Here is a 23,210-nt window from a genome sequence, read left to right as displayed (position 1 = left end):
AAACCTGAGCCTTGACTCTCCAAGAATGGAAGTTTAGCCAGGCCCATCTGTGGCCTAAAATTAGCCTCCCACCCCCCAGACAGGAGCTCTTCCCACCTTGTCAGCTAACAAACACACACACACACACACACACACTATACGGCACTTTTCACAGCTCTTATGCGAGCATCACGCACACTCCTTGGAGAACATTTGCTTCTCTCATTCTCTTTCTCACATGACTTGTCCTGGAATTTTAAAAGGGTTTACGTCTAATATTGTTGGAAATAACTTTGGCTGGCGACACAGTGAGGTAAGTGTCTTGTTGCATCACGGTTTTTTTTGTTTTAAATTGCTGACAAGCATTTTTTTAAAACTCTTCACACACTCCGCATTGCCAACATGCATCTCAGCCGAGCACTTCATCTCACCTCCGCACGGCAGCAATGTTCTTCCGTCGGCCTGTTTTGATTGTGTTTTTAACAGTTTTGACAAAGTGTGTGTTTGCGTTTGAAGAACAAAACAATGAAAAGTCATTCACAGTTACCTCCACATACTTTTCTTTTTTTTTTTGCTGACTGTGTGAAGTGTTTGTTAGCAACTGAAAAAAAACTGCAAGCGCCTGTTTGCTACTGTCATAACTTTGTTCTTATTGAGTGAAATCTGTCGACGTGTGGAGACAAAGATATCATTTTGTGTAATAATAAAATAATAATATAAAATCCTCTCTCCTGTATGGTCACGTTAGGTTCATGATAAACCACTTTAAAATGGTTCGTCCCTTTAAAATCATACACTATATGGACATAAGTATTCGGCCTCATCTGTTACAGTAAGTATTGAATTCAGGTGTTTCGATGAGGCTTTGGTCTGGTCCCCTTAAGGAAGGACAATCTCAACTCCTCAGCATACCAACGCTATGCTTCCAACTTTGTGGCAACAGTTTGAGGAAGGCTCTTTTCTATTCCAACATGATTGTCTCCCAGTGCACAAAGCAAGGACATGGTTTGATTTTTAGTTTGGTGTGGAAGAACTGGACTGACCCACACAGTCAGAGTCCTGACCTCAACCCCATCGAGCACCTTTGGGATGAACTGGAACAGAGATTGTGAGTCAGGCCTTCTCGTCCAACATCAGTGCCTGTCTGACCTCATAAGTGAATGAATGAGTACAAATTCACATAGAAACACTTGAAAATCTTGAGGAAAGTCTACAAAAGGGGACCAACTCCATATTTAAGTATTACATTACTGTGTCTGTATTTGAATACGTCATTACAGTCAGGTGTCTGAATACTTTTGTCCATATCTTTTCTGAGTTTGCAACCACTTGAGCAGAAACTTGTGAAGTAAAAGAAAAAGAAAAAAGGTTTCAAATCATGTACAATTAAGTTGTCTGCTCTGACACACTGGCACTTACACACCCGTACTGGTTTATACACTTTCATGGGGACCAAAGTCAGCAAAAGAGACCGTGACGTATCAAACTTCATGTTCAGCAAAGTTCACACACACACACACACACACACACACACTGGCCTATTTGCTTTATTAGGGACCAAACATTAGTGTTTGTCCACTATATACACAGTACATCCGATATCCAACCACTTGCTACACAAACATGTAGAGAGGCAACATGTTCTCCATTGTGTTCACTGCAGCCTTGGTTTTTTGTCTCTCTTTTTTATTTCGTCATCTTGTAACGCGCGGCAGAACTTTTCTTTGTGTATAAACTGCTGATAAAGCTTACGTACCATTAAAGAGGAGGAGCTACGCTGAATACGGCTCTAGTGCATCATCAAGCCATATTTTAGACTGACTGTTTTCATTCTTTACTCCACGGTTGTAATACTTGTCTTTCACATGTTCTCTGCCAAATATAATGTGTGAATTTGAAGTTGTATTTCAGCTTACATGTGTCACATGGTGCATCATCTTCCTCCCCTGTCACTGCAGATGGAAGGTCTCTGACTTGCACCAGCCTGAAGTTACATTATGGTTCTGGGTCGAGCTGTCAACATGAGTTTGATGGACATTTCTAAGATCTTTTCCCTGCTGCAGCCTAAGGAGGAGGAAGGGGACAGTGAGCAGTGTCAGGCCTTAAACAACGCCGTGAGCAGCAACGACGTGACTCTGCTCTCTGAGCTCCTTTCCCAGGAGAGCCACAGACGGTGCATCAATGCCTGCAGTGGGTGGGGGGTCCCGGTAACCCCTCTGCGCACTGCTGCTGCTCTGGGACACTTGAGGTGCCTGGAGTTACTCTTGGAGCACGGCGCAGAGGTGAGATACAGAGACAGAGATTTTTGTTGTACAACCCTCAGATGTGGATGATGAGACTGGGTGTGAATGGGGGTAGGTGGGACGCGACAAATGTGCCTGCTGGTGGGTGTAATGGACAGAAGGATCTCATTTGAATATGAAAATGAAGCGCTGCACTCTGCCTGCACACATTATTTGGAAGATGTTTTCATCCCATTTTACACGTTGTGCATTAAAGTCGCTCTAATGAGTTGTTTTTTTTCATATATAAAGGATGGATCAAATTACATGTAAAAATGTAAAAAAGTAAAAGTGACAACCCCACACAAATTGCGATGCTAAAAAGCCTTTCAACATCTGTTAGTTCTGTTTTTTTGTGAACAGATTTATTGCGATGATATTGCAATACATCTGTAGACTAGTACATGTTCTCATGAAAGAGTTCTGAAATGAGTGATTAAGATTAAGACAATGAACTCTTTATGAACATATACCACCTTTGTTATAAATCAAGTTAGAGGTTGGCCCAGAGACTTCCACTCAAACTGAGTTCTTTTGTGAGACGAATGGAGTCGCCCCCTGGTGGCTAACTGCTGCACACAGTCTACGCTAACAGTGCCAGATAGGCGAGTGCATCGTCACAGTACCTTATCGGGTCAGAACTAAGCCGCAGCTGGATAAACCAAGTCAACCTAGTCCCTAGTTCTAATTCTTTTGCTGCGATTACGTGTTACGGTGTCAAACCGTCTCCTGTGTGTAACTTCAGATTGACTGCCTGGATGTGAAGGCCCAGACACCTCTGTTCACAGCTGTCAGTGGGAAACATCTGGACTGTGTTGTTGCCCTGCTGAAGGCTGGAGCTGATCCCAATGGCAGTGAGTACAACAACTGCTCTCCACTGCTGACCGCCGCCCGGGAAGGTGATGCAGATGTCCTCAGAGAGCTGCTACGGTTTGGAGCCCAAGTGGATGTTAGACCCAAAGTGCCTGAGTGGGCCTCCAGTGGCACAGCGTGCCGGGGGCCACTGTATATCTCAGCTATTTATGGACACATTGACTGCTTTAAATTGCTGCTTCTGCATGGGGCCAACCCCAACTACAACTGCACAGATGAGAAGATGCTGGCCAGGATCAAGCAGCCAAAGACAGTTCTGGAGGTGTGTCTCCGTTATGGCTGCGGGGTGGAGTACATTCAGCTTCTTATAGACTTTGGGGCAGATGTTTATCTGCCTACACTGATCATTGACAAGACCACAAAGCAGAATGAAGCTCTCGCACTACTGCTGAAGGAGAGAGGTGAGAGTGTGATGATTATACCAGAAGCTGTTTCAGCACAATGTCTCGACATAAAATGTTGATCCATCTTCTGTTTTTTTTTCTTCTCCCATTTCTTCTTCAAGTTTGTCCCAAAACACTGATGTCACAGACTCGGCTGGTGATTCGAAGACACGTCTCCTTCACTGATAAAGAGCCTGCCATAGACAGTTTGGACATTCCTCAGATCCTGAGGAACTACCTGAAACATGACACCACTAAATTCATGTGATGCTCATACTCACCTGAAGACACATGGCCAGTGATTATTTGTTTTGTTTTTTAACTTGTTACTGTACACCAGGGGTGTCAAACATGCGGCCCGGGGGGCCAGAACCGGCCCGCCAGAGGGTCCAATCGGCCCACAGGATGAATTTGTTAAAATTTCACACTAATCTAAACGTAATGTCAAATGCTCCAGAGACCCGTGACTAAATGTTTGTGCCTTTATAGATCCAGTGTGCTGTGTAAATAGTACATTTAGGCATGATATTGTTGAAATTGCACTTATATTTCTCAAGGAACATCATGTTTTGTAAAATTATCCTTCAGTAAATGTAAAACAAAGGAGAAAAAACAAAGGGGTTCTTGTTGTTCATAGGTTATTATGCTATTATTTTACTATTTTTACTGGTCCGGCCCCCTTGAGATCAAATTGTGCTGTATGTGGCCCCTGAACAAAAATAAGTTTGACACCCCTGCTGTACACTCATGACTGCATAACTGATTTTTCGATTGAAGGGACGGTCACATAACCAGTCTCAGAGTGCAAACTGTATTGTAGTCCCACTTATTTGAAATGGTGTTTTTTTTATTAATATATAAAGGGTTGTGTTGTGTTTCAGTTAAGTCCCGGGCATGACGGGAGTAACAGTGTGAAATTAAATGTGATTGTTTTTGTTTTTTAAAAGGAGAACAGGAACCCGTTTATTTGCAATAAATGACTTAAAACAAGGACCTTAAAGCAAACTGCCTCACGAGTAGCTGTTCAGAAAAAAACATCATCACACTCCAATGAGCCAAAACCAAACTTAACAGTCAACAATCACCTTTCCATTCAGATGTAGTATCACACAGAGCGACCGTAGAGCGACAACACTGCACACAGAATCACTGCTCTCCCAGTGGAAAGATGGGATGTCCCTCATATCATCCTGGAACACAACCGTTAGAGTTCAACATGACATCGTGTAGCTGAAATTTGAATTCATATTTTTTTCCACCTTCTCCTTTGGAGCCACAGAAATGCTACCTTTAGAAAAATATGCTCTGTCCTTGGGAAGTGTAGCACCACACTTGACCACTAGAGACCACAGTTACCCTGCACATTGCCCTTGCTCTGCCTTGCGTGAGGTGAGGCTTCTCACTGGGAACCTCATCAGTCTTTTCCACAATCAGCCACAGCCTCACTTCAGTGGTTTGGACACACAGACACACACTGACCGTGCCACACCAGGACGTCTCAGATCTTCCCGGGGAAAAAAAACACAGTCTCACATCTGTGGACTTCAAAACGTTAGGAAGCAGAGCCATCAGCCGACACTTCTGCATGGCCAACTGGGAGAATACATTAGCATAAGTCTCATTACTTATTGATTACAGCACAGTTATGTTCAGGCAACAGTTTGTGGTTGGAAGTTCTTCTTGTCTATCTTATGAATACCAGAGTTTTTCATCCAAAGTCCAAGGCCCTTCCTCCAAAACATGTCCAGGAATGAACGTGTCAGCTCTCGGGAATGGGCCTAACAAACAGGAAATGATGTCACACAACAGGAAACCCGGCACAATGCTCCCACTCACACTTTGACGCCTTGACACGCAGTTCTGCAGAGAATTTATTTTCAACAAAAGTACAGCTATATCAGATATGGATTTATTTTTACAGCGAAGTACAACATATTCCCAGTGCTTCTGATTACATCAAAACATATAATGTACATACAGTTGACATCTCCACTCTCCCATTCACAGTTTCTGGATTGAATAGGCATTATTTTTAAGGTTTTTCATTTCTACAACAAATAATCAAATCAAAATGCCAGCAAGAAAGGAAATGACAAATGTTTGTATATGGTGACAAAGGAATTAATGACACTGTGAGTACGTTTTTCTGTGATAGGCAAAAATCCAGAACTAGATGCTATTATACAATGACTTCCATTTCAAAAGTGGGACATCAGTCTTCTATTTACCTTGTTGTCACGCAATACCACATCAATACATGTGGCTCATTGATGACTTTTCGTTGCACCCTGACTAATCTGAAACCCAAACTCTGGACTGCATATCCAACTGCGAGGAGTTCCTACTGGAGATGTGGCTATGCTAAATGTGAGTGAACGCATTTACTGGCTTGTGCACACCCCGGATTAAAGAAAGTACAGAAATCTGAGCAAACTTCTGTTCCTGTCTTGGTTTTTTTGACTGAAAAGAGAAAAAAAAATCAACTGCACATTGGCAGTACAAGGTCGGACTTATAATTATATATCTATACCTATACCTATATCTATATATATATATATATATGAAAAATAAAACCAATATATACATCCTTTTAACCATGTGGCCAAAATAGTACTATTTAATACTGCATTCAAAAAATACAAGCAAGGAATTAATTTGCCCGGTCAAGTCATTGAACTCCAACGGAGAATTTGTCATTTGAAACAAAAGCATGACATGAACTGCAATGCAGCACTATGTACGTGTGTGTGTGTGTGTGTGTGTGTCGTCAGGATTATATTGATTTTTAGTGTCCCAATCCCAAGAAGTTGCATTTATTCGATTCTTGACTACAAATCTGTACACAAACACCCATGATTGCTACTAACTCCTATTTGGTTCTCTGTTGTCATAGAAAAATTATACCCGTTTTTTTTGCCTCAGCAGTTAATGGCATTAAAAACAAAAACACATCAACAGCAGCAGTTTGGACGATGACAGTGTATGTTAACGTGAATGAAAAGGAAAAAACAATAATAAGAGGTTTAAAACAAGGTTACAGTTAAGAGTACCCATTACATCTGGGCCTTTCATTCCATCACTCACAACAGTTCAGTCTTTGACTCAGCACAAGGACACGTGTTCCTCCTCGACTCGACAATAAATAAAACCAGAAGCTACGACGTGTGGTGTGCAGTGAGCGGGACACAAAAGAACTCCTTTAGTGAGAGTGGCGTGGGCTTAAAATAAAAAATGAAACTAAACAATCCGTTAAGAGTTGTCTGAAGTCTCATGCAAAATATTGGATGCCACAAGCATGCATTTACCTGGTACTGAGGTCTACCGCACGCTAGAACTGGAACAACATTCGTCTCCAACGCAAAATACCAATATCCAAATATATGATCTGTTCTTTTTACAGTATTTACAGTGCTTAGTTGATAAAGGTGAAATAGATGATTCTTCTTCTAATTCATAACTCACTATTAATAATAATAATAATAATAATAATAATACTAATAATCTGTTTCCCACTATATATTGAAATGAAACCATCTTTTAAAGTTAAAGTTAAATAGATAAAAGGAATTCTACATAGTTTCTAAACATCTGAAATAAGAGTTAACTTCCTTTTTTGTGCAATAAAATGACCGCTATGTAAGTGTGATATAATAAGGTGTTGTTGTAAAGTGTTTTCGGTCAGACGGCACAGTATCTACTCATATGAAAAGGCCTGACCTCTACGTTTGTGTCCGAGTGGATCTCGTGTACTGAGGGATGAGGGATTCCCAGTTTGTATGAGGGAGAGAGAGCGAGAGAGCGAGAGAGAGAGAGAGAGAGAGAGAGAAAAGTGAGAGTGAGAGATGCAAGTCCCACGTTGTGAAGGGAAAATACATGACTAATTCAAATCTGCCTGTGAAACTGAATAGATAATCACTAGTGGAATGCTGGAAGGCACTGTTAGATAGCATCTCTCTTCTCCGCAGCAGAACGGGCCAGCGAGTACGTGCATGAGTATGTGTGTGTGTGTGTGTGTGTGTGTGTGTGCCTGGATGTTGGTGGTGGTAGTGGTGGCGGGCTGGGAGGCAGGGGAGTGGGCAATGGGGGGCAGGGGGGGTTTGGGGGTCGTAGCACGGGACCTGAGGTTATCATGGCCTGGGAACCATATCTTTTTGCTGTGCCAGATGTGGGAATTATCTTCCAAAACAATCTCACTGGGAGCCATCTCTACAGACACCAGCAGCCAACTTGCCCATTTCTCAACTTTCTTTACTGAAACAAAACATAAATTACACAACATACAAAGCAAATCTAAGGTCTTTTTTTTCCAATAGGTTATAAGGCCTGTAAGAAGGCAAACAAATGACATAGAACGATATATAACTCTTTTATATCACGTTGTAGTGAGTAGTGAAGATATATAATGATATATCACATTGCACAAGTTGTCATACTGTATAAGTATTGTCCATCAGGTGATATACTTCAACACAAAGTGTACTTCTGTATCTGAGGTTAAAATATGATCACAAATCCTGGACAGTTGTATCACTTACATTCCAGCTGTAGAAAAAAAGAGCAACACCTTCGCGTCAAACGTCGTGTTTAAATTGGTAGTTTCTGGTCAGTTGAAGGACTCTGGAGTGCAGCAACTATCTCTCGCTCTCAGCAGGGACTTTTCTTGATTAAACAAATCAATCTGATCAGGCCACAGTCCTTTTGTAAATCACTTAACAGTGCCAGGGCTACAGCAGCCAGGACATGGATCAGATCTGGAAAACAACGTGGCGGGGAAGAGTGCCAAGTTTTGAAGCCGCAGTCTTCAGAGACGCATGGATCTGTCAAGAGGACACCTGCATGCTACAGATTCAATTCATCTTTCCGCCTCCCTGTGTCATTGGCTCGCACTGACTCACAACCTACTCATACCTTTGTCTTGTTCATTTAGAATTTCTGCCATTTTGTGGACCATTTCCCCTTTGTGCTGGGTAGGGTGCTTTCCTATCTAGTCACACTGTGGCATAGCTGAACACCGAATATGTGCTGTGCTTTTTTTGTATTTTAGTTTATAGTGTGAGCGATAATAATAATCAAAAATAAATAATCAATAATAATCAAGTCAACTCAAGGAGTCTTTATTTTCTTTCTACAGCTGACGGGGTGGAAGAGAGAGATTCATTTAGACCTTGGCCAATGCATCAACTTCATGTCTCGCTCTCAGTGGATTTTTAGGCCGTGCTCTTACCAAACACCCAGTGAGCTGCCAGCACAGTGCTACAGGGGTGGTCTCTGGGGGGGTCGGGGAAGGGGATCTGACACGAGGCAGGTGAACCGTAGCCTGCCTATCTCCTGCTCCCAGCTGTTTCATCTGAGCGGCGAGCTCGCTGTCAAACATAACCCACAGCCCCCTTGGCGTGATCGGATATGAATACCCTGTCAAAAGTGGTTGGTGAAAGGATGTAAATATTCTATTGATGTTCTCGCTATTGATTTGTTCCTTGACCCATCTTATCGCAGCCAATGGCAAGCTTCCAAGAGTATGAAGCTCTTCCACTGAGATCCTCTGACTCACAGAGGCTAAGCAGGTGGGTGGAGAGATACGGAGGACAAGAGAGGGATGTAGAGAGGGTGTGTGATGCTTGTGAGCGTCAGAGGGTGACTATTGAATATGCAGACAGCCAGAGAAAGGAGTACGTAGAGTTGAGAGAGAGAGAGAGGAGGGGATCCAGACGCATGACATCAGAGATGGTCTCACCGGTCTGTGGATCTAACATAGACGTGGCGCCGACAGTGGAGCCTCACATGTCCCGGGGTCCATCGTCATTCAATCTCACATTCACAGGAATGCAACGAGTAATCTCACATAGCAGCACAGCAAGATCTCATCTTACGGACAACAAGCATATCATCAGGGAATGACTCGCCTCAGCCTTGTGTTTCTATCCAGATGATGGATTAAAAATGAAATCATACAGAATAATAATCTCAATAACTCCAGGACATTCAGATGGGGTGGATAATGCAGAATCTGTGGGAAGGAGTTCATGACAGGTCGACTCAGCTGGAAAAAGCATGATAACTAAGAGGGTTACTAACATATATGAAGTGAGTTTATTTTTTTCTTCAATTTTTATTTTTAAATCCAAGTCTTCAGTCCTCTTGCTCCTCCATATCACACTCGTTTCTAACATTGGTCCTTTGCTTCAGAGTCTTTAATGTATGTGTGTTTTTCATAATTTTCTTCATCATGGGACATGATCATCCAGTGTTTAGTGCTTCTAAGAAAAATAGCTGGTCCTTCGGAAGAGTCTGTGTATCTCTATTTCTTAAATGGAGCTAATCTACTAAAATTCTGCCAGAAAGGAGCCTGGCCTCTTTTGGATTGACTGAATTCAAAAACTTCTCCTTGTGCCATGTCCTCCGATACCTCATACTGCCCCGCACTGAGGGGGTCCTGGGGGGGCGGGTATGAGGGGGGTGTGCACCTGTTTACACCTAGGGAGGCAGGTGCAAAAAGAGCAAGGGGGGAGGAGACAAGGAGGCAGCGCAGGGCACAAAGCAGAGGAGACAAAGAAGGGGGGAAGGATAGCAAAGAGGAAACATTGTCAGTATCGTCTCTGAAACAGGCACAACAACACAACACCAAGTCATGCTTCCACAGAACACAGGCACACAGATGCACAAAAGTGGCCTCCAGTGCTAACATTCCTGCGTATTAATCCTGAGACATGACACATTATGATCATACGATGACAGCTGAATTAGGAGAAACGTGGAATTCAGCTCTAGCGATGACACAAGGGAGACTAAAGATGCTATTCAATCAAAGTCTGTTGCAGGCAAACAAGAGAACCCACAGATTACATCAGATGCATAAGACGATGACACCAGGCATTTGGACAAGGGACACTGTTCCTCCATGTTTGTTGACAGCACGATTGTTTGAATAGCACCCTCGACACTTGAGAACACAAGAGCGGGGAAAACAGAGCCAACAGAAAGCTGCTAATATGCATTTAACTACAGTCTACAATGTTGTTCAGCTACAGTCAGCTACAAGCATCACAACTAGTGTAGCTAGTGTAATCCAAAAATTGAAACAATCAATATTTGAAGATGACATATTCAAAAGTTGCCATGGCATCTTAGACAAAAAGATACGGATGGTGAACAGGGTCTTTTGTAAGGGATGTTTTTGCCCAACACTGTTTAAGCAGTTTGCAGGGTAACACCGTCTTTGTGTTATTTTAGGACAGTGGACTTAATGCTTGTCAACAGAATGAACAGTGAGCGCATGCTCCACTGCCAACGTTAGATCAAAACACCTCCCAATGCTGCTTAGCAGTTGCCATGGCATCTTATTGTGCTAGCTCTAAGGAGAACTCTAATGCATATACCTTTATCATTCTCAAACCATGTCCATACAACATGGCCCTCTTTCTCAAGATGAAATCTATAAATGAATCTGAAATTCAAGAGAGTACTTCACCTTGTGCCAGCCATGTACACATACAGCACTTAGAAACACACATTTACTTTTGACAGACATCTACAGGGAGCCTAACATCAGAGAGGACATTCCAGCAGAGGTCATTAGTTGTTTAATACCTCAATTGATGATCATGCTTACTGTGAAACTGGCAATAGCAAGAACATCAGTCATGATAAATGTACAAACATCTAGCCTAACACTAAAACGGTTAAATCTTTAAGGATGATGCCAGTTAAGTGTACATGTGGGTCGTCTGTTTTGACGGTTGGATAACCTTGACTAACTTGTTTGACATGTTTTTTCTGGTTTTAGCTGGTTTCTGTTTTGACAAACGAGCCTGATCCAATATGAATTTTTGAGGGCAGACGCCAATAAAAGAGAGCAGCAAAGTCCTAACAAAACGACATGTTAATTACTCCCTATTTTATACCTCAACAGTGACATTTATAACAAATAGCTAGAAAAAAAGAAGAAGAAAGAGAAAATACTTATTTAAAGAAGTTACACTTTAAAATTGTTTAAGTAAAATATGCTATATATGCACGTATGCACATCTTTTCTGTACATTAAACATTCTGCAATCAATGTATGGATCATTGTACTGACTAACCCTGGTGGGTCCTTCCTCAGGAGAGGACAGACAGTAAATATGACAGAAATGACTGCTACTGAAGACGTGTCCTTCAATTTAGATAATAAATATAAAAGTCTATTTTATCTTTTATTAAAATATAATTAATAAAATATGCAATTAAATCAAATGAACTCATCGAATGCACAAACAAATCTTTTTGTCAATAGAAGAGTTGACAAACATTTTTTATGACTAGTAACAATAACAAATGAATACAAAATGAAACAAATAAATTAACCTTAATTAAAAGCCTGAACTTAAAAGTCTGAACTTTACTCTTAATCAAATCTTACATAACAGCCCAGGTCTAATATTTTGGTGTATCTCCTGACCTTTACTTAACATCTACCAGTAGTCATTAATATTTGATGGTGATCCCTCTGACACTCGGTTGGAAACCTACGTATAAGCGGGGAAAACATTTACCACCATTTGTTTTAAAAATTGCAAAAATCTAAAAAAAAAACCTAGAAGTTTTCATGTTGGTTCCTATCGGCAAACACAAATGCTGATACCAATCACATCTGTCACCCACTATATCGGTCAGGCTCTATGTCGTTCCACTGTTACACAATTCAGGCTCGGGTTTTCTGGATATTTATGGAGATGCAACAGCAACAAGCACTGTAACTCAGGAAACACTGTCTTCAATCATTTCACTGCTACGTGACACAAGACCCACATGTCATGAACACTGGTATCGCCCTTTAAACTCGTTAGTTCATGCAAACAGCCCTCTGTCTTTTCATTGATGCTTAACAGCTGCTTCATAACTCATACACTATCAAGTCATCCTCAAAGCGATAATATCCAAACGAATGGACTGCCATTAGATGACGTGAATTCACTGGATTTCTTCTAGCGTACGCGCTACGTGGCAAATCTAGACTCGTTCATAAACATGAGCATGTGAGTTTGGAAAAAGAAGTACAAAGTAAGAAAAGCAAAAAAGAGCAGGTTAAGGAAAGAGTAAACAGCGATGAGAAGACAGAGCACGTCGGCAAGGAAAAAAAAAGGGGAAATCACCTGATATCTTCTTGTTGCCTCACCTTTCTGTTTGGTCACCTTTCTCACTGTCATGGCCGCCTGCCGCTTCTGGTACTCAGAGATCTCAAAACCTAGAAGACAATATTGCCGTATGATTTATGGGATGTACAAAAAAACTTTGAGCAGAAATAGTTGTCTTAGATTTAGTCAATAATATTCAACAATATTTGTTACGCTCAGACTTGGTGTTTATGACGCAGAGAAGCTTGTGTACAAAAACAAGCCTCTTTGTACTCTGCCGCAGGAAATACATCACATACCTAAAGCCCATTGTAGGACATGAATCAGTATGAGATTTTCATGGTTTGATAACATCTCAAAAACATTCATGGTTTCACTGTACTGTATTCACAGTTGACCTTTAAAGGAATGAAAACATAAGGTCGTATAGTTGAACATGTTTGTTTACGTGTTAGCAGCTGTGGTGGGGGGAGGATTCACTACTCGCTGTAAAAGCTACTTTGCAACGTATAAATACTGTGTAGAATTAACATGTACATGTACATGAGGCTAGGATTGGTACATTTGTTTCTGAACTTGTTATCATATTTGTTGAACTCTTTTTTTATGTCCTGATACTTAAAGTTGGTGTCTGAAGCACTGACCATTCTGAAATAAGCACAGCCAATCACTTCATTTCCATGTAACCTGGTGATTAAAAATTCTCAGTTCTTTTTACAGATGATGACGTCCAGTGATTTTGGGGCGGAGATTGTTTTTTGGGGCTGATCCGAGAGTTTGGGATGTCTTGGTTGCGGTTTTAAGTACAGCTTTTAAGTATAAAAGTATTTTAAGCAAAACAATGTCACTAAAGTAGAGTATTTAATATGTGAATATTGTGGCTTGATAGGTAGAATGTCTTTAAACCACATGGTTGGACATTCATTCCCAGGCTCCTCTACTCTACATGCCCATCTATCCTTAGGCAAGACACTGATATACATTTCTGCCACTAGGGGTCTGTCAATCAAAACAATAACAGAAGACCAAGCTTGATGACATTGTGAAGCACAGAAGAATCTTGTTGTCTGGGGGAAGCTTTTTCTTTCCAGTTTTCTTTTTTTCTTTCCAGAAGTTACAGCTACAACAAGTCAAGCAGCTCAGGAGAGTCGTAGGAGAGAACGTAGAAAAGTGTTGTTGCCTGTTCTGTGTCTCATGATATTATATCAACATTCTGTAAAATAGTGGCGACAACTAAAGCATAAAAAAAGAAACAGTCCCCCTTACCTTGAATCTAAATACAGACCTTTTTTTTTTGGATGGATTTAAAGTGTGTTTATATAAATATATAAAATTAATGGTTGTCATTTTTAGACATTGTGACGCTGAAATGTGTTTAACCCCACATTGCTAATACTATACATAGGTGTGTATGAATATGTGTAAATGGCAAAACTATAATGTGCTTTGAGTGGTCATCCAGACTAGAGAAGCACTATATAAATACAGATAATGTATTAATAATCAAAGGTTGTGGTATAATAGCACCGAAACCATGGTATACACTGACTATTACTGATTGTGTGCATGAAAAGTATCCTGAAAAGTATCGCCCCACTTTCCAAAACAGGGATGTGCAGTAACTAACCAATTTTCTCATCCTCCTGCACCATCTTCCTCTCCTCGTGGAAGGCTCTGAGCCAGCGAATCTTCTCCTCAGGCTTCTTAGCCAGGAAGATGTGGATCTCCTCGCTGTCTTTGTTGCACAATTTGAAAGCGTTCTTCACACTGACGTTGAAGTCGTCGTCGCGCCCGTCTATCGCGTCCCGCACCTCGTAGCGGTCCATGTCAATGCGGCCCTTATAGTACAGGATGTCCCGGCGTATCAGGTCCTGGGTAAGAATAAATGAAAGTGTGTGTTAATGTGTATGTGTGCTTGCTGAACCTTGAAGGTGTCAACAAGCATCCTGTCACCAGTGTCCTGAGAGGCACATCATAGACATAAAGCATTCTCTCGCCCCTTATCGCAACCTTAAAAGAATACTTCCCCGATAAGCTTTGTATTACTAGAATATGGGTAATGTTTTTGAAAAATTGTGCTTCCCAACCTCAGTTTCCCCAGAGTTGAGAAATATCTTCATTCTCTTCTTTGTTATGTGTCCCCACCAGGGACACTTGGTCCTGTTAGCGTAACTACTAGCAAAGATGGTGGACACTGCCCCACCCCCCCCAAGGGTCTAAAAAGTGCGGAATTAGCGTTGTAGTTTCAAGCCTTGGACCAAGGCTTGAACCAAGTGTCACTGGTGGGCACATAATAAAAAAAGAATCAAGATATTTCTCAGGGGAAACTGAGGTTGAGAAGCACAATTTTTCAAAAAATACTACCCCTATTCTCCTAATACAAAGCAAAAATCGGTGAAATATTCCTTTAACCATCACAACTAAGTGCCTAACCTAAACCAATTCTAACCCTAATCCTAAAACCAGATCTTAACCCTGAAAAAGCCCTTTAATGTTGTGGGACCAAGACAAAATGTCCCCACAAGGTAAAATGTCCTCACAAAGATAGGTTTGTATGTTGGTATGGACCTCACAAAGACATAAATACATGTACACACACACACAAATTCACTACTGGAAAAAATGGTATGGATAAAAAGATTAACAACATGCGGTTGATATCAATAATTATCATAATAAATGATGGTTAAAGTCAGAGAAACCTGTAAATTGTGGTTCTGAACTATTTTATGAACAAAGAAAACAACAATTACAGTAATATTTCACACATCCGGGGTCAAACATTCAAAGCATAAACATGATATTGACACATATTGTTTTCTGAAGTGTTACATTCTGATTAAATAAAGTTAACTACAACACAACAACTGCTGCTATAACCCATGTTTTTTTGAATTGCTCAGTCATTGCTGACAGTATGTCACAAACTTTCTTAATATAATTCCTCTGAAAATAAACAGTACGAAACAACTTTGAATATTTCATTCTCATTTTTCAGCTACATCAACATGGGAGCCACCACTAATGATTACTTTCATTAACAATTCATGTGCCAATTATTAATGGATACATTGTTAGGGCTACAAAATGTCCAAGAAGAGCAAAAACAAAATGCAAATCATGAGGATTAAAAAAAAGCTAAATATTTAATGTCAAGCGACAACCACAGAACGTTTATCCTTCAAGAGAAAAAACCCCCAACTCAGATTGATTAATTAATTCTCTGCCGGTCTATTAATCAATTAATCAAGAGATTAGTTCCACCCTCCACCAAGCAAAAATAAACTGAACTGATTCAAGGTTTGAGATTCACAGGAATAACACTATAATGTGACACAGTCTTTGTTGTGACTTCTGCCTCAGGACCAAATAATCCAGTCACACGAAGAGGTCAAGGAAGGTAAAATAAGAAAAGGAGCAGAATTTTTTAATAAGCGTACAGCTAGAAAAATCTGCATCTGCGTGCTGATAAGAGATGAGAGGAAAAGATGGAAGGCTACATGCATCGTGCTAATAACACACCCCGAGGGCTACTATTACACATGTTGTACAGAGGATGCTGAAGCAGGAAGTGTAGAACAAAGACTAAAATTTACAATTTAAGATGTCTTGGAGCTGAATTTATGCAGCCGACCAGAACAGCCCGCACACGTGTGTGATCTGCAGACACACTGGAGTTTGTTCCTGATGCCAGCGATGTTGAGTTGTGATATAAGAGGGGAGGATGAGGACAAAGAGGGAGCTATAAAAACAGAGAGCCAGCACACCTTGTATGTATTACAGTAGGCTATCCTCTATTTTGGCATGTTTGTGTGTATAAAGGTGAAATGATTGTTCCTCTGTGTGTACAAATGTGTGCCTGTGATGGAACAGTTATTCAGCCCTGGTGTGTTTTAATGTGTGTAGTGTCTGTCGACTTTAATGTCCTTGTCTCCGTGTGCATGTACTGCTGAGTCCAGTCAAGCGTGAACATCTGTCTGACAGGAGAGCACAGCCTTGGTGCATTAGAGCCCAAACTACCACAGCTCCATTTTGTGAAAGGTGCTGAGGTTTGGAACGCATCTTTACTCAGTGCAAGTGTGTCTGATAATGCATTTATTTGCAGCGCTTCGGCAAGACTGAAGAAGTTTACTGTTATTATTGCGTAAGTCTGATTAAACCAGACTTTAAAAACGCAAGTCAACATGCAGAGTTTGCATGTTCTTCCAGCGTGTGCGTGGGTTTTCTCCGGGTCCTCCTGCTTCCTCCCACAGTCCAAAAACATGCAATATGGTGTATGTGGCCCTGTGATGGACTGGCTGCTGTCCTGACAGGGATGCCAACGTTATTCTCTTTCAGATTAAAGTTAATGGGTGATAGAAAGGAGATGAAAGGTAACTATGGGTCGTATGCAGGAATTATGACCCAGGTAAATTTCTTAAATAGGCGCCCCTTGGAGGTAGTGTAAATAAAGGTAATCTGGTGCCTTGCTTCGATGAGGTCCAAGCAAAGCCCTAACCCTAACCTCACTAACACTTGTGCCTAGTTGAACTGAAAAATACTGGTGTGCTAAAACCAATAAAATGTACGTATAGGTGGTATATATAGTTACGTATCAGTTGGAGGACAACTTGGTAGAAAGACACAGAAAGGTGCTCAACATGCTAACAACTAAAGTTTCAACTAAAGATGTTTTAGACTGTGACGCAACAGGTCATTGGGTCAACTGGGAAACGGCTAATAATAACATGCCTAAGAAAACAGTCCAATTAAATGGTCTTGACATAAATGTGCACTGGAAAGTATTGACTGTCTTCAAGCGTCTCTGTCACTAGACATACAATACACAACTTTCAAGAAAACAGGTCAAGTTTTAGCTGATCCGCTTGTTTTCAGCAGCCAACAATGTCTTCAAATCTTCAAAAGAAAAGAAGTCAGTGAAGGAAGAGACAGAGACGTCAGAAAGTACCTTCTTGCAGAGGACCAGCTGGTGATCAAAGAGGAAGAAGACTCGCTGCTGGCTGCGTCCATACGGCTGATAGATCCATGACAACTCCCCGGTGTAGATGAGCTCCGAGCTCCTGTCCAAGATATCATCTCCCTACACGTACACACAAACACAGATACACAGTTAGTAAATGCAAAGGCCACTAAACCACTTTATTCATCAGGCTGAGCACTTTTCATCCTAACAGGCGTGCATTGTTTTAATCCCTCATGGTGATATCAGTCTATCAGAATTCAAACTGCACTGTTACCACAGTAACCACTGACCATCAACAAAGCATACTGTCTGTGAACATGTTTTTGCCCTTTCAAAACATGCTACTGTTGCACTTAACAGCCTGATGAGGGTAATAGATTCAAATTACACACTAACCAAGCAACATTTGATGAAGTCAATCCATCACAAGTGAGAAGTGATTATGAAAGTGCAGTTTATAATCAGTGAGAGGTGAAGGTAAGGTTGAAGCCTGCGTAGTAGTTCCACTTCCAGTAATAGGGTTCATTGGTATATTAGCTATAAGTTGGAGCCTTTTATATTTACCTCAGGAAAGGACCTTGCTTTGCAGAGGCTGCCATTTTGCAAGGCCATCTTTCAACAGCAGGCAGAACAGACAGCTCTGACAACTTAAACCCGCCGTGTAAACCAAAGAAGAAGAAGTAGGAGGAAATAGCAGAAATAGTTGGACAGTAAAGAGAGTTATGAGAGAGTGTTCACATTCTTTGCTGACAAACCAATGTTGTGTTTCCATCATGGTACGGTTTGGTTTGATGCAGTACAGTATGGTTTGGAATGCTAAAGCCTGTGTCAGGCTTGCGTTTCAACTGAAAAGAGTGTCATGGGTGGAGCCGGATAACTCCGTAAGCAAAGAAAAAAAATCATCTGGTAGGAGCTGGTTATTTTGGTAATATTCCAACTGGAAACGCAAAACAACTGCACCAAACCTTGAAGGAAACACAGCTTAAGGAAAGTGAGTGGAGGAGTTCTCAGATTGTTGCACTCTGCAGTCTCACCATTCGACGTCACAAATTCTTACACACTGGACCTTTAAACGCAGCCACTGTACCTTGGGTCCTCAGAAATATGCCCATCGAGGTCAAAGGCAACTGCATAAGTGGCAGTGAAGAAAATCAAGGGACAAAAACAGTCCTTTCTTTCTTCTAAAATCGACTCAGGTGTTTTGCTGTAGTGCTACGCTAGTCGGCTGTTCAATCATTTCAGACAACCTCACAGTAAAAGAGATTTTCCAAACAAACAAAACTGATTGATTGTTTTCACGGGTTTGGTGACATGAGGACTAAAAATGTAAATTCTTCCATCAGCATGGGGGAATTCCATTATGGACTACGCTCAGCCATAAAAACATCAGATGCTTTGTAATTATGTTACAGTCAGTACAAGCACATACCTCCCAGTCCAAAACAGAAGCTTGCCACTGGGCAATCTTGTCAATGTTCTCCAGCCTCCTCTTCCTTTCATTGATCTGCTGGGTGACGTTCCGCATTACTGCCAGGGCAGCTGCCACATATCGATAGTCACTATGGACACAGTGTGCACATAATTACACCCAGGTGTTAAAGGATGAAGTTACAGCTCCTGGAGACTAGACACTCTTAAAAAAGACTTAATGTTGCAGTAGTGAATGGCACAGAGTAGCCTATTAAAGACAGGGGTTATAAAGTAAAAGTAACAGCAGTACATCTGCTGGAGCACAGTCATCAGCCATTTTCTCTATCCACGGTTAACTCTGACTGCGTCTTTGCTAACTGAGCTGGATTTATCCCTCTGGCTTAGATGTGCAATGGATCCAATCCTCACTGTGGAAGATAATGCATGTGTGTGTTTGTGTGTGTGTGTGTGTGTGTGTGTGACAGAGAGCTAGCCTATATCAGGCAGATTCTCCATTGCTCCCAACAGTCAAACGCTGTGATCTGGCATGCCTCGCTGGCAGAGCTGGCATCTTTCCCTCTCTGGCTGTATCTGTATCTGGCTGAGAGACCCTGAATCATTTACACCGGCGTGTTTCTGCGGGTCTGCATGCATGAGTTTGCACATCTGGTTGCTCGTATGCGCGTCTGTTCATGAGAGATCATCTGCAAATGTTTAGATTGTATATTGCTCCTCTGCGCTGTGCATACAGTGTGTGGAATGTTGACGTTTGAACGTGTGCCAGAAAAGCCCAAATTCATATTTAATCTGCCCATGGCCATGCACTGATATAAAATAATCATTCAGTACTGTCCCGTTCATTGATAACAGAACTGCAAATCCTTAGTGAAATATTATTCCTCTACAACAGTTGCACACCATTAGTGAAACAGCGGAAAAACAACATTTGCCTCAATTCACGCTTGGATAATAAACCTGGCACCTGCAACAGCTGCATCACAACACAATGCATCTGGAAACCAGTGATGCATCAGTAATAGCTTCTTTTAGGGAGGCAATACATTCTGCAGTGTACCGTACCTGTGCTCCTGGGCAGTATATTTGAGAAGCTCAGCCAACTGCAGCGGATATTTGCAGATTTTCTGGACCGGTGTGAGCAAGAAACCATCAATGGCAATGTCAATCATCTGCTGGAGGAGGCGACAGGCCTCGAAAAAGTGCTGGTACCTGCCATCCCTCATCAGTTTACTCAGCTCCATACAGGCGTCCAAATGGTTGTTACAGTATTCTGAGTAGATCCAAAAACCATCTTGCTGCAAAGTGAAGGAGTACAGAGGAAAATAATCAAGAGAGGAAAATCCTCATTTCTACTTCTAGCCACATAATGGCTGTTTACATTTTTACCAATCCTTTCGTCAAGATTATGACGTAATTATCTCATTATTTTAAGATATTGCTCCTGGTCACTCAATTATCTCAACAACTTAACTGCAATCTCACGAGTTCTAACCTATACAGCAGACAACAGGCCTTTATTCAAATCTTTGTAATGTAGGAACATTTTAATAACACAACTCACATGTTCTAGAAAGCATGGTCCGATCTCAGAGAGGTGCGGTTCCTCTGTGTTGTACTGTTTCTCCAAGTCTCTAACAAAACCCATCTGGAAGCGGTAAATGTCCTCGATGTTCCCAAAGATGACCTTGAGCTGGTCGTCATTGAACATGTCCACACGCTTCCTGCACTGGCGCAGATAGCCCTGCAAGAAAATATGGGTTATGGCTGCTGAGAGGTTTTCACAAATGTTAAATGAGATACTCAGTACTGGACCTCATTGGACACTCATTTCCATAAAACCCCCTACAGCCCTGACAGGAAATAAGACAATTAACTTCTGAGCACCAGACTATTTATTTTCTGGATAAGTAACTTATTCTGAGAAGATATTTATCTTGCACTTGTAATAAATTAAATTGTGTACATCAGATAAAAACAAATGTCACCTTTCAGGACGCTTTGTTTTTTTTAATTATAATTCATTAGAATTAAAATGAACTTTGACTTGCCATAGGCTGTTTGAGAGTCAAAAAACAACTTTGCACGGGTCGAAATGTTGTCCCAATCTGTCAGTCCAGTGCTTGCAGTTAATTAAATGCCCTGATGCTTTGGCCCTGAAGCTTTGGAAAGGATCTGCTGGAAGACTTTTACTATTTCATTCTCCACCACCCAGAATTATCTCTGATGTCTTTATGAAATACACACACTGATCCTTTTAGTTGTGTTTCTTGAAGCTTAGTCCAAATAATCAAAATGAAGCAGTGACTCAACTTAGGGAATCATCCATTTATGGAAATGTTGAGTGCTTGTGTGTTAACAAATGTTAATGTAATGTAAAAATGTAAATATTTATGGAATTATTACATGTGATGAGTATGTGGTGTATTATGGTATGAAGTATTTTTGATAGCCATCTTAGTAACTAGCATGACCAGTACTCAGTAAATGAATCCTAAAACCTCTTACTTTTACCTGAATGAAGTATAAATCTTCTCTTTGACCGGCTTATTCATATCTACTGTATATTCTACAGCTGTATAAACATGTAATCCGGTACCACCTAATAGCTATGCGGTTGACAAATAGAATATTACAAACAACTGTTTCACATCCATCCATCATCTGTATTGCTTATCCTCTGTGAATCTGCCTCTTGATTAATGACATAAAAACCCCTGCACAGGTCACCACCGGTCAATTACTCCACTGATGACACAAACAGACAAACAAATATTCACACCAACGACTTAGAATTTCCAACCTAACCTCATTTCAGTCTGCACGTCTGGACTGTGGGACAAAGTCAGAGAAGACCAGAGACAAAACCCACACAGACACAGGGAGAACATGCAGACTCCACACAGTTAATACACAAAACAGCTAAATCTGTCACTCCCATGAGTAATAATAGTTTCACTATTTGTATTTGTAATGTTTCTACCTTATATAAGAATTACAATTATGGTAATATTGTGATATTTACAGTAAATCCATGTGAATATCAAAGTAATTGCTTGATAATGAGAATTACTATACTGCAATTAGTGTAATGCTTGCATATGAAAATCCTTGTGAATCAAACTTAATAATAACTATATTCTCGCCGTGATCGTATAGAGGTTAGTACTCTACTACTAGTAATCCGGGTTACGGCAGGTAACGTGACACAGGAATGGGAACAAGTACATGTAGCAACCAGGATGGCCGAGTGGTTAAGGCGTTGGACTTAAGATCCAATGGACAATAGTCCTCGTGGGTTCGAACCCCACTCCTGGTAGGAAATTGAACTTTGGCCTTGTAATGAACTGGTAGCAAATTTCAACCCTGAGAAAGGATTCCCCTTGCCTGTCTTATGAAGAGTTATGTATTTCATTTATTTATATGTTTATTTCGGTCATGTCAGTTAGATCAATCATCATCACACATCATCTTAGTTTTGTTCACACAATACACATGACCGAAAGAGAAAGCGGGAGAAGCACAAGCTTATCTAGTCCCGCCCCCATTACCCATTAATTTAAGTTGAAACTTTTGTCCCAAACTATTACTTGGTGAATACTTAAGAAATGAGATAGTACTACCACAATAATACGTCCTTCCCTACAAAAACATGATCATACAATTGGCATGGAGTATTGTTTTTGGTGGCTCAATACTGCCCGAGAAATGTGACCCTGACGTGGATTCGAGGACACAACCTTTTGATCGGGAGTCAGAGTGTCTACCACTGCGCCACAGAGTCTGTTACACTGACAGAGGCTTGTTGCGTGAATGGGGTTAAGTCTGCCATCTCTGATTGCCTTGTTACTACAGCACAGGACTCTGCTTCCACTTGATCTTGATTTAACATCATATACTGTGCATATGTGGGTTAGATACATTCATTAAAAACGTTCGTGTTTTCTGTCAATGTAGTCACCTCATTTAGTTTTAAGAAGCAGCAAAAAGAGTCATTGCTAAGTTTTACTCACAAACATCACATTTTTCAATGATGGATTACGTTGTATGAAAAAAAGATTCAATTGTATTACACACACACATGCAAAGCAAATTCCTGGCACTTGTCACTACATTTTGTTTTGCAGTTGCTTTTTCAACAGCTTCACTCCTTTCTCTGCCAGTGTTTACTACTACTTCTTTTAAAATGCAT

General features: G+C 41.0%; 2 protein-coding genes and 1 non-coding gene across 14 annotated transcripts in view; 2 read left to right on the top strand and 1 right to left on the bottom strand.

Annotated features, from left to right (window-relative positions):
* Positions 1 to 128: 128 nt before the first annotated feature.
* Positions 129 to 3,868, top strand: LOC122778654 (ankyrin repeat and SOCS box protein 12-like). The gene is made up of 4 exons (XM_044040717.1): positions 129 to 292; positions 1,938 to 2,261; positions 3,007 to 3,535; positions 3,640 to 3,868. Exons 2-4 carry the CDS (start codon positions 1,977 to 1,979, stop codon positions 3,783 to 3,785), a joined length of 960 nt encoding a protein of 319 aa, XP_043896652.1. The 5' UTR covers positions 129 to 292; positions 1,938 to 1,976; the 3' UTR covers positions 3,786 to 3,868.
* Positions 3,869 to 8,659: 4,791 nt separating this feature from the next.
* LOC122778456 (rho guanine nucleotide exchange factor 9) overlaps positions 8,660 to 23,210 on the bottom strand; it is a 45,226-nt gene continuing 30,675 nt past the window's right edge. For 10 of the 12 annotated variants that reach the window (XM_044040373.1, XM_044040374.1, XM_044040379.1 and 7 more), the window contains 7 exons: positions 20,583 to 20,762; positions 20,084 to 20,316; positions 19,023 to 19,152; positions 17,579 to 17,710; positions 14,258 to 14,501; positions 12,672 to 12,740; positions 8,660 to 9,991 (listed from right to left, as the gene is read on the bottom strand). In XM_044040373.1, coding sequence (XP_043896308.1) covers positions 9,816 to 9,991; positions 12,672 to 12,740; positions 14,258 to 14,501; positions 17,579 to 17,710; positions 19,023 to 19,152; positions 20,084 to 20,316; positions 20,583 to 20,762 — 1,164 coding nt within the window. In that variant the 3' untranslated portion in view covers positions 8,660 to 9,815. The other 2 variants (XM_044040377.1, XM_044040375.1) reach the window with 2 other exon arrangements.
* trnal-uaa lies at positions 22,255 to 22,337 on the top strand. The gene has a single exon. It is a non-coding gene; the product is annotated as a tRNA-Leu (tRNA).

Source organism: Solea senegalensis, linkage group LG12 (assembly GCF_019176455.1).
Source record: "Solea senegalensis isolate Sse05_10M linkage group LG12, IFAPA_SoseM_1, whole genome shotgun sequence".
In the NCBI taxonomy this organism is placed as follows: Eukaryota; Metazoa; Chordata; class Actinopteri; order Pleuronectiformes; family Soleidae; genus Solea; species Solea senegalensis.
The sequence above is the reverse complement of the archived record's forward strand: the minus strand, read 5'-3'. Positions and strand labels throughout refer to the sequence as shown.